This window comes from Pelmatolapia mariae, linkage group LG13 (assembly GCF_036321145.2).
Source record: "Pelmatolapia mariae isolate MD_Pm_ZW linkage group LG13, Pm_UMD_F_2, whole genome shotgun sequence".
Classification (NCBI taxonomy): domain Eukaryota; kingdom Metazoa; phylum Chordata; class Actinopteri; order Cichliformes; family Cichlidae; genus Pelmatolapia; species Pelmatolapia mariae.
In genome coordinates this window covers 3,713,607-3,729,450 of record NC_086238.1, presented here as the reverse complement: position 1 = coordinate 3,729,450, position 15,844 = coordinate 3,713,607, and the positions used below count along the sequence as shown (strand labels likewise).

At 39.1% G+C, this 15,844-nt stretch overlaps 1 protein-coding gene across 1 annotated transcript; it reads right to left on the bottom strand.

Moving 5' to 3' along the window:
- Positions 1–4,993: 4,993 nt before the first annotated feature.
- Positions 4,994–7,292, bottom strand: si:dkey-174i8.1 (arylsulfatase I). Its single transcript, XM_063492187.1, is given in 6 exon segments — positions 4,994–5,454; positions 5,457–5,713; positions 5,715–6,038; positions 6,125–6,337; positions 6,339–6,455; positions 6,991–7,292. Coding segments are annotated over 6 exon segments (1,674 nt in total).
- Positions 7,293–15,844: the final 8,552 nt, after the last annotated feature.

Here is a 15,844-nt window from a genome sequence, read left to right as displayed (position 1 = left end):
ACCATGGAATATGAATTAGTGCAGGTGGAAATAACAGTCCTCTCATTACTATAATGTTCCTGATTGAAAAACAATTCACTTTACTCATGTTATTTCCCAGTGAACTACCCTATTGAGTTTCCTGATGTTTTTTAACAACAGATGCCAAAAAGCTTATAAATTGATCCTATAAACTATACTGTCTGTATAACACTCCTACTTAAGAATTATTTTCCAAAAACTGCAATAGCTTTGGAGCTGTAAGCCAGAGAGAAGGGAAACCAGAATGGGTTTAACAGGTAATTTAGACATCATATAAAATATCTACAGGCTTATCCTTTGGCTTTATTTTACTTTAACAAGACATTGTGTTATGCAGTGAAGCTTTTTCACCAAACAAGGCTTTTTAAGCTGATCTACAAGCACTGCAGACACGACAGCCATCTGTAGCCTCAAAGGAACTCTCTCTTCCCTCCTCCACTCTTTCTATTTAACGGTATGCCACAGAGCTCTGAGCAAAACATGGCTAATACCTCTAACTCAATCTTCCAAATGAGCACGAACAAGTGAGTAGGATGGGGAACAAAATGAAAAAGAAAGACATGGAGGGTGGTTTGCTGAGGGAATGAGCAAAGAGCTGAGGGATAAAAGTATCAGGGAGGAGGAGGAAAGAGTGAGAGCTGACCAGAGGGAGAAGAGATGCAGGAGAAGGACAGCTGAATATTCATTATTATGCCACTAGGGAGAAATTTACAGCACTCACACCCAGAAACACTTCTACACACACACACACACACACACACACACACACACACACACACACACACACACACACACACACACACACACACACACACACAGATTAAGAATCACACCTAAAGGCTTAGGTCAAAGAGTGAGCTGCTGCACACAAACAGTGCTGTCTATAGATGTTCATGCTGTTGGTGACCAACAGTACCATCCCGGATCTGCTCCTATCAAGATATATCACTACACAGTGGCAGTCGCCCCAGCGGGAGGATACATCACACAGGATCAGACAGCATGAGGCTAAACTATGACTCCCCCAGCCTAGTGTCTCGAGGAATTAAGTCTATACTGGATGATTCTTCACCTCACAAGTCAGGTCCACTGCTTTTATGTAGTGAGTTAGCTGATGGGTAAATACTATTTCAAGCAATATTTCTTTTTTAATCCCTACTTGTGTGGTTTGTTGTGGTTTCCTAATCTTCTAAAAAAAGTGCCTCCCTTATTTAGCACTGGATTTGAGATGTACAACACTACTATAACACAGATTTTTACATTTCAGACTGTCTTTGTTACCTGTAATGCAACATGACTGGGAGCCTTGACAAATGTACAAATATAGTTTCAAGTAGAAATGAGGAGTGAGGCACAAAGGTCTGGTCCACTTCTACCTTATTGACTGGCGATTCTTAAGTACACGAATACAAGTTACACTCTGAGTCAAAGTACAAACTGAGTACACACCATGATTCAGTATCTTGTAAATCCACATTTAGAAGCAATAACTTGAAATTATTATTTTCTGTATGACTTTATCAGCATTGCACATTGTTATGGGGGAATTTTGGCCCACTCCTCTTTACATTGTTGCTTCATTTCAATAAGCTTTGCAGGCATTAGTTTATGCAGAGGTCTGTTAAGGTCCTGACAAAGCATTTCAATTAGGCCGAGGTCTTTACTTTTACTGGATTGTTGCAAAACCTTGATTCTTTTTTTCAGCTTTCTGCTGGCAGCCTTTCCAAGAAAGCCACACTTGTTCAGTCTTGTACTGTTCTGAACTTTAACATTAAACATGCTGACTGAAGACTGTAGAGTCAGAGATGGGTTTTCTGCAATTTTCTGTGCATTGCACAATCTGACCTTGAGGTAAAGTTGAAATTTGGAAACTCTTTTGCATGTTTCCCACTTGTGAATCATCTTTGGTTTTTTTTGGAAAATACCCTTTTAACCCTTCTCAGAAAGAACAACAGTTTCTCTAAGACCAGTGCTGAAGTCGTTGCTCCTTAACATTTTGTTAAAACACACCTGAATACTCAAGATGACCAAACTGCCAAGATTTAGGCTTTTACAGAGAAGGTCATATTTGCTGATGCTGACTATCAGTTAATCATGTGCATTTGATAAGCAACACCTGCCTTTTACTTACCCTCTTAATTTCTATGAAATCAATTTAATGTAGTTTTTCACATTTCTTCAGTCTCAGCTGACTGCAGGTTTCCCCAACCATTTAAACAGAATATTTGCATAATGACTGAAACTAGCACCACTGATGAACATTGGGCTGTTAGGTCAGTTTCTTCATAATTAATATGCAATTTGTCATCACCACTGATCAACAACTACTGATCACTGATCAGTGGCCATTGATCAATGGGTCCAAGACTTGGATGATGAAACATTTCTCCCAGTGAAAACGCTACGTCCAGATAAACTGAATCAACTTTTTGGGATTTCCTTACCCAGATGATTGAGCATGCATCAAGAATTTTTAAACCATGCTAAGGAACACATGATTTTTCTCTTAACATGAAACCTTAGAATTAAAAGACAGCGCAGTGTCTTTTTCACATGTTCATTTACATACTGGAGAAGCACTTTCTGCCAGGAAGTTTCTGTACAGTAGGACAAGAGTAACATTTTTGAAATTTTTTTTACCTGGTATTTTTACTAGAATTATCATCTTTTCTAAAATGAGCCAAAACGTGACTGAAAACTGAAAAGAATATAAAGATTTCAGCAAAAAGACCCCAAAGGCAAACATCTGCCACTTGCCCTCATTTGGGCTGAAAAAGAAAATATTGATTTTAAGTGCTAAACCCCATTTTCTCAGGAGAAAGCCTTATGCTTAAAACACTGCAAAGTGGCTGATTTTACATCTTAGGAAGACTTTCTTGCTTATTGCTCAACTGATCTGGACTTAAAAGATCTCTAATTTCCAAAAATCTCCTGTCTCCTAGTCTAAATTCAGAGACGATAAAACCAGAAGAGGTTAAGGTCACAGCTCCCTCTGGATTTCCAATATGCTAAATGGTTATTATGATTTTTTTTATCCACTGATACCAAAATCATATTGCCTATACCAGATTTAACACTCTCTGGGTTGCATGCAGGCAGCACAAAGTGAATATAAAAGACAAAGCTATTAATTTCTTATATACCACATATTATTTTTAAAGCAAGAGTTCAGCAAACATTATGCTACTAAGTTTGACTATTTTCAGTAGAAAGTTGGTTAAAAAGAAGTTTATTATTATTTCTTAATCATATTTAACCATCATATTTTCCTAACCTTAGCTAAGAGCTTTTCTGTCATGTTCTCCTTGAGTTCACAACCTACATCCCTGAATTTTTTTATCAGCCATTAACAATAACAGAAATAATTCAATTGGAATTTTCACTTGCTTGTTTTACTTGCATTTATTATATTAAATCACAGATGTTCCAATTTGCATCCAATTACTCACATGCAATGGCTTCATGCCCCAGCAGGAAGTACTGCCCTTAAGTTCAAGAACCACCGTCTTAACAATGCTGCAGAGTCCACACAGAAAGCAAGAATTTTGGAAAGGATTCATAATCTTAGGTTTTACAAATTCATCTTTTTTTTGCTGATAATCATCTTCGGTCTTCCACATAATACAAGCATACAGATACAGAGTGTTTGTAATGACAAATATGTTTTTCACAGAACAGCCATAACAAGCATCACATGGATGTGAAAAATAGCTTTTCTGCCCACATTTGGGGTTGGCTTCATTTCTAAGACAGTATGATTCAGTTTGGCACTAACTGAGAAAAAAATAGATACATATACATTGAAATTTAAATAGCAGGTCTAGTAAATGTTTATGTATAAATTAAACACACATATTGAATTTTATGCTTAGTGATAGATTTAATTTTTAAGGTTTGGATGTGAGCACAACTAAGATTCAAGAAACAATTAATCTGCAGTATCCCTGCACCATTTTTCTTGTTTTTCTTCTTTATTCGAGATTTTATTGAAACAATGAAATTCAAGTCCAAGTATTTAATAGAGTCAAAAAATGATGTGTTTAAGTGACATTTAAAAGTCCAGAAAAGCAACAGCTATGGAGTCTTTGTTGGTTTGTTTGCAGGGACAGAAGACTGTGTGGGGGTGAGGTCTTTCAAAGGCATGGGGGTATACTCTAAGCAGAAGTGAATCTGTATAACCCTTAAGAACAAAAGAACAAGGTGACATTTGACAAAAACAAGCCCTGTGGGTGTTTTTGTGGCATCCTTAAAGGGTCCTCTCGGATGATTAAGAGATGAGACATTGAGAGGTCACCACAGGCCTCACTTCCACATGCATGCACTCCATCTCTATGTCTATTAATCGAACTGTTCATGAATGCAGGCATACATGCACAGTGACACGCACATTGCTCCCTAAGCAGTCCTACGATGACCCACAGTCTCCCTGCTGCAGTTTGGCCGCAGGACAGCGAGTGAGTCAGCTTGCTCAGCCAGCCACACAGTCCTGTCTGCTTTGTCTTTCAGGATGCCTGTTTATCTGCCGACCTTCAGTATTTGACTGTAGGTCTGTCTAGTCTATCTGACCCGTGTGCATTTCTGCTTGTCTATATTATTTCTTTATCTATTTTTCATTCCCACACTAAGTATACTTTAAGGGGAAGATGCTTTCAGATCATGAAATAGTGTCACAGAACCCTTATGCCCTCAAATGACTAATATTTGTACTCTATTTTTTTCTATTTTCCGAAACTATTGTAGTCTTTACCTTATGATATACTCAGCATACTCAGGTGACTACTGTGAATTTGTCCTATATAATTAAAAGGGAATTGAACTGAACGGAAAAGAGGAGAGGAACATTGGATAGATAACTTATTCCATCTATGATTGTGGTCCTTAGAAAACAGTAATTAAAATGTTGATAACACTTCCTAGCTCCTTTGAGGCACTATTGAACCTTTGGCACAGTTAATGCTACTAGAAGAAACCTTTAGAATGAGGCCTTCCTCTGCAGGCATGATCCCACCTTTTTGAAGAGGGCTTTTAACTTACATAATTTGCAGTGCCTAATCTTTATCATCTTTTCTTTCCTGCTCTCCTCCTTTTCATTATCCCCTTCCAGGCCCAGCCAGGGGCTCCATGCCCCTCCATGGAGCTCTGGGTCAGCCATTGGATCATCTGGTGGATTCCTGGCCATCACAGTTGTCTGGTTGTACTCTGCCAGCCTGGTCAGGAGATGTTTTACTACCTCTGGATGAGCTTCTGCCAAATCATACCTCTCGTAAGGGTCTGCACTGACATTAAAAAGCCACACTGACTTCCCCAGCTCATTGCGTCTCTTCTCAAGTTTCTTCCAACGTTCTGGACCACCAGGAAGTGCTTGTGGTGGTATCTAGTCCCCATCACCCACATTTCCTGTCAACAACTTCCAGTCACCAGCCTCAATGCTGCCCTCACGGCTGTGTCCCAGATCCCAAAGCCATTGAGTATCAATGCCTTGTCATATGGTTCCCCAGCTTTCCTAGAAACTGGGTCAATGTTGAAAAGAATTTCAGTGCGAGGACAGGGAAGACCTTCACTGATGCTTCCCCAAACATCATGACCATCAAGGCCATGGTGGGACTGCCGGGCTCCAGCAAGCCCCAGTAAAGTAGGATACCAGTCAGAGACATGAATCAGTGCTCTGCTTACTATACCTTTCCACAGCCCAAATACCCCCTTCCCAGTAGGTTCCTTTGCCACCTCTCAGTGGCCAGTTGCTTCCCCCCGAGAGTGGCTGCCCACCGTTATCAGAAGAGTAGATGAGTACAGAGTTTTCATAGAGCACTTGAGTCTTTAGTTCCTGGACCACTTGTGCAACCCTGCTGTCCAGGCAGCTCAGCATGGCTGCATAATGACGCCTGAGACGATTGCACTGGGAATCATAAAGGTGAAGAAAATGGTCTGGTACCTCCTACGGCGTATGGGCGGCCTGAAGGGAGAGATAGAGGAAGAGTGGTGTATGTGGGTCGTGTCTCTTCAAGATCTGCTTCACTCTGGTTGTACAAATGGAAGATTTACAAGAATTTAATGACTGTATTTCTGTAGGATTTCTTTTTTTTACATGCACCAGGATACTTACCTGTCTATGTAGAAGAGAGTGGAGTAGTTCCCAGCCATCTCCCAGGCAGGCCTGTCTCCATCATGCAGGTCAAATCCACAAGCTTCTGCCCCGTCACATCTCTGATAGGAGAAATGATCTCCACTGCCAGTCAATGTGCCCAGGAAACTCTGAAAGCCACATCCTGTTGGCAAGCAGCTTGGCCTGCAGAAGCCCAGGTGCCACTTACCCACCGTGTGTGGCGTATCCGGCTTCAGCCAGACGCTCTGGCAGGGTGGGAATATCAGGGGGCAGGCACAGCGGTTGACGTGGGCGGATGATTGAATGCTGGAGTCCAGTGTGAATTTGGTAGCTGGCAAAATTGAGTAGGGAGAGTGTGAGAAAAGATGTTACAGTATATTGCTACATATATTATGAAGCTATACTGGGAAAGGTTGTATAACCAATATTGCACCTTTGGATACTCATAGACTGCTACACACCATTGTAGTGAAGGTGGGGTATTTTTAAAGTCTTAGTTTATATATGATACTCTCTCTCTCTCTCTCTCTCTCCCTGTCTCCCTCTCTCTCTATATATATTTATATATATATGATATCATATACTTCAGCAAAACACCTTAGTGGTAATGTAGTAAGGGCTAAGAGATATAAAGTCAATAAAAAGAATCACGTCTCCTTTTATAGCCAACATGATCAATCAAAATTCCAATAAAGTGGATTTCAGAAGGCAAACAATCTCTTTGCTCCTTGATATAAACACAGATGGTACTTCATTACCACAAGACAAAAAGCCTGTTGATGATACGATTAATTACTTCAGCTGCAAACAGAAGCTGTAAATGAATAATTATACTGCCGGAATAATCATGTAATGAGGAAACTCACCGCCCTGTCATGAGTTGACTGCGAGAAGGTGAGCAGATAGGTTGGACATAATAATTTTCCAGTTTAACCCCCTCTGCTGCCAGCTGGTCCAGTACTGGAGTGTGGATGTCTGAGCCGTGGTAACCAATGTCTCCATAGCCCTGGTCGTCCAACATAATGAAGATAAAGTGAGGTAGCCTGGGCTTTTCAACCTCCTCTGTTTTCACACTTTCCATAAACGTGTCTTCATCCTGACAGGCAAGGCTAAAGAACAAGGTTGCACCAATCACAAGAATAAACAAAGAGGAGCTTCTTCCCGTCATCTCGAGCAATGCCTTGTAACTAATATTTACTCAAAGCTGATTTTTTCTTCGTATTTCTGCTTAGTCTGCAGTTAATAAATCTCCAGCCAGATCACATTTGCAGAACGGGCAGATCTGTGGTCTCAAAGAGCTTGTCCAAAAGTCTTATCTATCCATTAAGTATGGGCTGCTGTCTTTTTCTGGGGCTTATTCTTGGTTTTGTAAGCTGGAGCTGAACTGGTGCCAGCTTCTGTGGTGGGTGGAGAAAAAGTCTGTCTCTAAGAGGTGCAAGAAACTGGCAGAGGTGAGAGTTTGAGAGAGAGACAGAGAGGTTTACGTTTTTGCAGCATAAACCTTTGTACTTGTGGTAACTATGTCAAACAACCAAGAGTTTAAGCAATTGTAAAGCAACAGATTTTCAGAAAGATAACTGTACAAAAATTTGGTTTACTGTGACGAGGTGGCACTTTTATAAGAGGATAGCTTGGGCTATATGTAGCCATATTGGTGATGAAACAGGAACAGCAGCAAAAAAAAGAAAAAAAGAAAAAAAAAAGAGTGACACTAATTCTGACTTTTTATACAGGGGTTTAACTTATAAGACTGTCAAATGAGGACGTGCACTGGATCAGAAGAATCATTAATAAAGTGAATCCTACAAGCAGCTTTAGCCAACTCAAGCTGCTCTATGTCACTCACATACAAGATGTCTTTTCACAAGTCTGTGAAAAAAAGTCCATGAACTCGTGTTTTGACAGCAGGAACACGGAAGATTTACGCAGAATGCAACACATATGATGCACTTTCTTGACCCGAAATTCACATTTTGACACTTAAATACTTTTCTTTCCTTCAGGTAGAGCCACGCCAGGAAAACACTTGGTTACCAGTGCTGGACTATAAAATGACTTCACTATAAAACCTCTGTGTTTTTTTTCTTTAATAAACAGCAACATCCTTCTGGCTTGTGTTGTACTGAGCTGGCAGCGAGCTAATCTATCAAAAGCAGCTCCAAAGACTCAAACATCTATTACCTCTGTTTCAGCTGCTTTGGCCTGCCCACAGTTGTTGTGCAGCTGCAAGCCACTTTGTAACCCATCTTTGGGGAGTGGACATAAATCCTGCAAAAAATTCATTATCGGAGAAGAAAATAACATTATTCGTTTCACTACAGTGGGTGGCCCTTGTTGTTGAACTACTCTGATGTTCCCAAACTTATATTAAAACTTTTCAGCCAATATTTAGATTATTTTCTGTGCTGTTTATCCCTAACTACACTATAAATCCTTTAGCCTCTTTAATTTTTCTTTCATTGATTGGCGCAGCTCATTTAATACCTGTTAACAATTACTGCCTGTGCGATGGCATCGAAACCTATCCGGCCAAAGGAAAGCTTCCGGAATTGTGATGAGAATATTTATTGACCACTGTGCTCTTAGTCTTCACCTCACTGCCATCTGCACCCCACAATGCTGAGAGAAAATCAATGCCTCACATACGAGTCCATTTCCTACCGTATGGAGGCAAAGTTATGTAATTTCACAGGCTTTTTACCCATGGTGAAAGTGAAGCATCCACTGGGGAGATTCTTTCCTCATTCTTACCTCAGTATCATCTTTCACTAAGAATGATGAAATGATTTGTGGGAAATGTGAACATGTAAACAAAGGACTATATATTATAAAGTTAAAGTGTCAAGGGGGTACAGGAAAGAAGAGGGGGGAAGAAAAAGGAAAAGCAGTGGGCAGAAAAAGCTTCAGTGTCTAAGAGTACAAGATAAACAAAGTGGCATAAAAGGAGCAGTCACTTTGTCTTGTGTGTGTGTACGTCGAGGTCTCTGGGTGTAGCCATCAGTTTGTTTCGGGGAAATGCAGGACGACATGAACTCTGTTCTACCACTAAGAGGAGGGAGACGAGAGGGAGAAGGGGCTGTAAAAATGGAAAGTGACAAATGTCTTCTTGAGGAGTAGACAGTAAGGGATTGTACTCTTTCCTCAGCTGTCTGAGGAGACACAAAGACATGGTGCTATCAAAAACTGGTGTTATAGATTCTTTTCTACATACTATGTGGGCTGCAGAAGTGCATTTTAAAGACCCACAATGATGAAAGATGAAAATAAAACGAACAATCTACAAAAAGGTTCAGTTTATAGTTGACGCTTTTACTTTTTCAGGGCTCGCATTGTCAAGAATAATGTGTAAGTGAGGGGAAAAATCCCTTTCTGAATGACAGTACTGGGGAATCTGGTGTGTAGGTAAAACAAGCAAACCATGCAAACCCAGTGTGTGTTTTAACAGTGTGTGTTTGCATGCGGGTGTGTTTTGGAAAAGGCAGTGGTGCAGGGTAGAAGGGAGTAGGAGTTGCTGTGATTTATTCATGATGACGAATAAGTGACTCACTTGAGCTGGAGACACTCTTAAGCTGGATCTAAGGTGAGGAAATGTGTGTATGTGTGTAAGTCTGTCTGAATATGACTTTCATTTTGAAGTCATGATCCAACATAAAGAGCCTTCTATATTAAAAGTTACCCACTTGAGACTCTTTATCGTATTTCAAATCCACAATCCAATATATACGCTCATTTGTGGTTCAGTAGAATGACGTCAGTGCAAGCGAAGGGCAAATCATGTAAATGAAACTTACAGATGACATGCTAAAAAAAATGGAACATTGGCTCTCTAAAATCTGCAGATGCAATCAGAACTACAACTCACAATTTTGCATTTTGATGGGTCTGAATTACGATTTAAAACTCAGTTACTAGCACTGCTGCAGTGTGACATGATGGAAGGGAAATCATATTTGCCAAAAATAACCACGTCTTCTGTACTACTGCACTATGACCGAAACTTGCAGTACTATCCAGTAAGAAAAGTATTCATGGCACAGCATGTATGTTGCATTTACAATTAGTTTGTCATGAATAAACAGATTATCACTAAAACACTGAAAAAAAATGTGAAAAATGCACCTGTGTAGCTGCAAAAGTCTGAAGAAAAACAGAAATAGAAAAACAAAACAAAACAACAACAACAACTAGAAAGCTATTTTTTATCAAATTATCACAGAAATGTGTCTAGTCCACATAACATGAAAATCTGGTGTGGCATCCTGGCACTGCACTTTCACAACACCTGAAATTGATTTAGCTAGAAGTTGACTACAAGCTATGAGTTATGAAGTTTTACTTTAGTTTGGCAAACAATCTCTGCTTGTTTAGCAGCTGAGCCAGATAATTCTCTCAGGTGTTAGTGGAGATCAAACTAGAGCTAAAAGCAAAGACTGCCTTAGCCTCTGGGTCTAGTACTAAAGGCAATACTAAGTGATTTAACACAGGGCACAAGTAAAACGTTTTAAGAAAAAAGTACAGCTGTATTAAAAAATATTTTCATTTGAGTGTCTTTGAGTGTCTTTGAACTAGATACTCAGTTATGTTCTACATAACGTTGAATGTATTCCAATATGTGTCTTTTTGGATGTGCTATTTAGCTCATTATGTATCACCTCCATTGAGGTGTGTTGCAAGTTAAAGACATGTTTATATGAGTCATGTTTCCTAATCTGACCTGTTTTAAGATTTGCAAATTTGAAAAAAAAGAAATAAATTATTATTTCTGGCAAATTAAAAACTTTTGTATTTACAACACTAACTGAAAAATTTTTGAGGTTAGCTCTCAGCTGCCTCAGCCGCTCTCCAGCCATGTCAGTACAGCTCTGTATACTGAGTTGGATGTTTATAGTATCCTGTGCTTGCAAACAATTTATGTAAGTAAATTATACAATGTATTAAAATATATTCCTCTGGAAATAGTATAGATTTGGTATATTATTAGGTGCAAATTTAAGTTTCTGATTTTTATTATTATTTGTAATTTTGAATGCAGCCTTGATTAAATAAACTAGCAAAAGAGATCATAAACGGATTAGTTTATGATGTCTTTTGCTAGTTTTAAGTTGTCTTTATTCAAGCATGGTGCACATTCTTGTACATTATGATCCCATCTAGAGAAAAATAAACAATAAAGCAAGCCATGCTTTAAGGTTGGCTATCTTACAATTGAAGAATCTCTACTGTAGGAGTGTGTGGTGTCTTCAAACACAAATTTTGTCCACAAACAAAATAGAGTTATAAGTGGATCTGTCTGTCTTTTATATATAGTCTTTTCCTAAATCATGGGTGAGTAATGTTATGGTCAGACACATAACATTAACCAAATGCTAACATATCATATATATATGTGCTATGTTCTTTCCTTGAAATTTATGACTGCTCTACTTCCTCGACCGGACAATAGAGTGGGTCATATTCTACAACCAAGCAGAGTTTGAAGGTTCAATCCCCAGCTTTAGCTGGTCCTTGGGAAATCACTTCACTCTGAGGCATCTCACAAAGTAACTTACTGACATTAGTGAGTGGGCTGATCATAAAACAAAGTATTAAACAATCTGCAGCCTTCACCAGTTGATAAAATTAGAGGAAGCCAGAAAGGCATCAAAGTTATTGCCAATATCCTGATGGCAGCATGGATGTCTATAATAAACCTCAGCATGAGAAGCAATTTAATATTTCACATGATAAATCAAGAATAAGTTTGACTATAGCTGCTGGCGCTACAGAAAAAGTCTGCAGTTATTAATGTTAGGGTTCAAACCCAGGGCACCATGGATATCTGAACCGAATTTATTGGCAATCCAATGCATTTCAGTAAAAGATAACAGTGTCAACCTTATGGTGGTGCTACATGAAAAATTAAATATGACAGTAGGCTCCATCCTTCATTGTACTCAAAATATATATCAGTCTGGACCAAAGTTGAGAGTTAACTTACTGTAATAGCAGCTAATAATTATAACTGAACTTTTGTCTAATAAGCTTTGTGCCATATACAGTTTTAAGGTGTTTTCTATCAAAACTTGTCACTAAAGTGAGGAAATAGGCTTTCAGTTCAAGTCATGTTCAGTATTAACACATAACTGCACTGAACCTATGCACATAGACGCACATAGCAAAATAAACACGGAATTTGCCATCTAAACCTAAGTGATCAAAACATTGCCTCTTCAGTACACCAGTGGAGCTGGCAGATATGGGCTCTGAGATATCACACAAACACTGTCACTCCCACCAGCCGTGAAGGTGACACTGACAGAAACCCTGGCTCTGCTGCTCCTCAAATACTCAAGGATCATCTTGCAGCCAGCAGAAACTCAATCCACTCCCTATTCTCCTCACCTTACACCGAGATGGATTGACAAGAAGAGGCTGAGGGGTTGAAGGATTACTCAGGCTCATCACATCAAACAAACCTCCCACATGGAGGATGCTGGTGGCCTTATGTCAGATTCACAAACTTTGGTTAAACTTTTCTGTGTCCTCCTCCTCGTCCTTTTTAAAGCCTGGACCTTTCCATCCTATCAGACGTTTCCCTCGAGGAGAATGAGTGCTGGCTTGGACTCATCAAAAATGAACTACAAAAGCTGTGTGGTGATACAGTCAGTGGAGAGTGCCACCGTGAGGATTAAAGAAATAATGCATGTAGACTGATCGCAAACCTGATACAAGAAAAAATAAAATAAATAAAGCGCCACACTCCTTGAAAATATTGCAAACAAGCATGCAGATTTTCTTTCAACTCAGCTCAACTCAATTCAATTCAATTATATTTATACACCACCAAATCAAAACCACAGTCGCCTCAAGCTGCTTAATATTGTAAGGCAGACCCTACAATAATACATACAGAGAAAAACCCAACAATCATATGACCCTATATGAGCAACAAGCAACCGGTTGGGGTGAGAGCAGGAAGACAGGATAAAAGACATACTGTGGAAGAGAAAGATGTGCTTATTTAAATATAAGCTAGTTGCGGTTTTTGGCTAAGGATTTATTCCTGGAAGCAGTGGAATTATCAGATTACTCAGAGTTTAAAGCAGGTTCGGTCTTGTAAAGTAACTGAAAAACTATCTGCTATTAAGGCCTTAATTCAACATAAATCTACGTGAAAAAGAACAATTCATTAAACTCATTATCCCACAATTTCATTTATCCTATGAAGATGTTCATGGTCAAAATATTCAGGACACTTTAGTTATTCCAGTTAGGTCCAGAACTGTGACTCAGGAAACAGAGTGGCTTGTTCACTAGTCACCATGGTCGGTGGTTTGAGTCTGAGCTTCTGTGGTCCACATGTTGAAGTGTCCTTTTGCAAGAGCCAAATCCTAAATTTCCCAATTTCATCTGTGCAGGATAGACAGAGGTGCCGGATGCACAGAGTAAAGTATATGAATGAATGTGACTCATATTGCTTTAAGTCGTCAGTAAAACTAACAAAGTGCTATACGAATGTCACTCCATTCATCACCTAACCACTTTGGCCCAGACTCAATTTTCTCAGTGCTGGACTGATTACACAGAGCTGAGGCTTTGCAGGTCGAACAACATTTTGTACAAATAATCATATCACTTGATGATGAATCCTGCTACCAGCAAGGTTGGCCTTTGTATTGACATTTCTTTACAGCTATTGAATGGAACACGCAATGATTGCAGTGGCAGTCATGTTCTCCCTCGACATAAGTGGAATTAAAAAAAGTCGTCTTTATTAATCAGCATACACTGTAGAGTACCAATATGCTGATCTAAGATTGTGATTATGGCAAACATACCAGCAACACATTTGCACTGAGAGTATGTAACATGTAGCACGTTCACTTTAACCTTTAGTTCAGTATTGGAAGCTATAATGGCATAGACTGTCAGCTTTGTTAAACTTTTTACTACATTTTAAACATTTAAAAAAGCACTTTTCCTGGTAAATATCGGAGTAATGAAGGTACTGTACAATTACATAAGTAATATAAGGTTCGCTGAGGACATTAAAGCATCATTAATGGTAAAGACTTTTTATTTATTTAGTGGTTGGTTTAAGATGAAACCACCTGAAATACAGTAAGTTCTTATACAGGAGGAAAGGTCCATGTTTGCATAGCAACCAGTGAACTGAAGTATTAGTCTCTGACCAATCAGAGCTTAGTTTGAGTGACCTGTTGTATAACATATTTTAGGACAGATGGTCTGCACCGTTATTTTGGGTGACTTTGGATGTGTGTATATGTATTTGTTTGTGTGACTCACTGGTGTGACAGCACAAGGAGGTTAAGAGGGGCCACCTGTGTCATGAAGCAGATGATACAGGAGTCATCTCTCTGAGGACAGTGGGAGTCCTGGGAGAGATGCAGCAGTCTGTCACAGACTGGGGTCAAGAGTTCAGGACTACAGGAAAAAAGGCTAGAGTCACAGAGTAAAAGAGTCAGTAAGTGGCTGCAATCAAAGCAACAAATTATTGTTAAAATAAATCTTTTCAAAACAATTAAAATATATCCCTATAATAGTGTCGCAGATCCAACCTAAAATGACTTTGCAGTTAAGATAGACCTCAAAATTATGTAAATTTAACTGACAAAGATTTATATATATATATACAGTATATAACCAGCCTGCTGACCAAAATAACAGAGGACAGACCCAACCTTCACCAGAATGCTTAAATAATCAAATTAATTCAAAGAACAAATTCTATTAGGATATTTGAAGAATGATATAATTATTCCTCCACCACATGGAATCTGCAGCTTTTTAACTTGAGATTTTAAAAATATGAGACTCTTAAAACTTGAATAAAATATGTTTTCCCAAAAGGGAAAGGTATGATGGTGAGCACAGTCTGTTCTTTAAAGCTGTTTTGTAAAAATCTATTTCTGAAAGCAGAAGGTTTAAAATGATAATTTAATTTGTAATGCGTGTATTCCCGCCACTATGACACGCTATCCTCTTCATTTATGTCTCTTTGAGCAGTCTAAATATATTCATTACTTAAGAGAGACTAATCTCTTATTTTCCACATAAAACACATCCAGAATGTTCATTTGTGCTTTGACATTACACAAAGCTCAGTTTACAACATGTTTATTAGAATGGCAATCTCATTTTCACCCCATCTGAGCTGGGGCGAAGGTCTGGCAGTGACTGGTTGGCAGTATCTGCCACCCTGGCACAGATGCCACAGTTAAAGGGCAGAGTCTGCGTCTGCTGCTACTCCACCAATCTGTCTATCAAATTCTTCTTGGCAAGGCCAGTTGGACAACAGAGAAGTTATTTATTAGAAAAACAAGCTGCAGGGAACAGAGAAAATGTCTGCAGCTCTTTGAAGTGTAATGCTAGAAAAGGTAAACAATAAAAAAGTGGAAAAGAAATGTTGAAAGAAGAGATGGGCACACACAAACTAACAAAGGGAACATGAGCAGGACAAAGACACTGCATCATTTAGAAATTCTCCCATGTCCACAGAAAAGAAAAAAAAGAAGGAAAAAAGACGTGCTTCCAGGCAGCCAGCTCCTGTCCTGGATAGAATGACTGAGCAGACCTCTTCCTGACTTATGCAGGTTTTCTAACTGAAACCACAACTATTCACACTGCAGTGTTTAGTTTAGCAGAGACATAGTCCCTTTCAGCAAAGACACACTGTGTTTATTTAACTGTGCAAGTCGGTCATAGAATATCACAAATGTA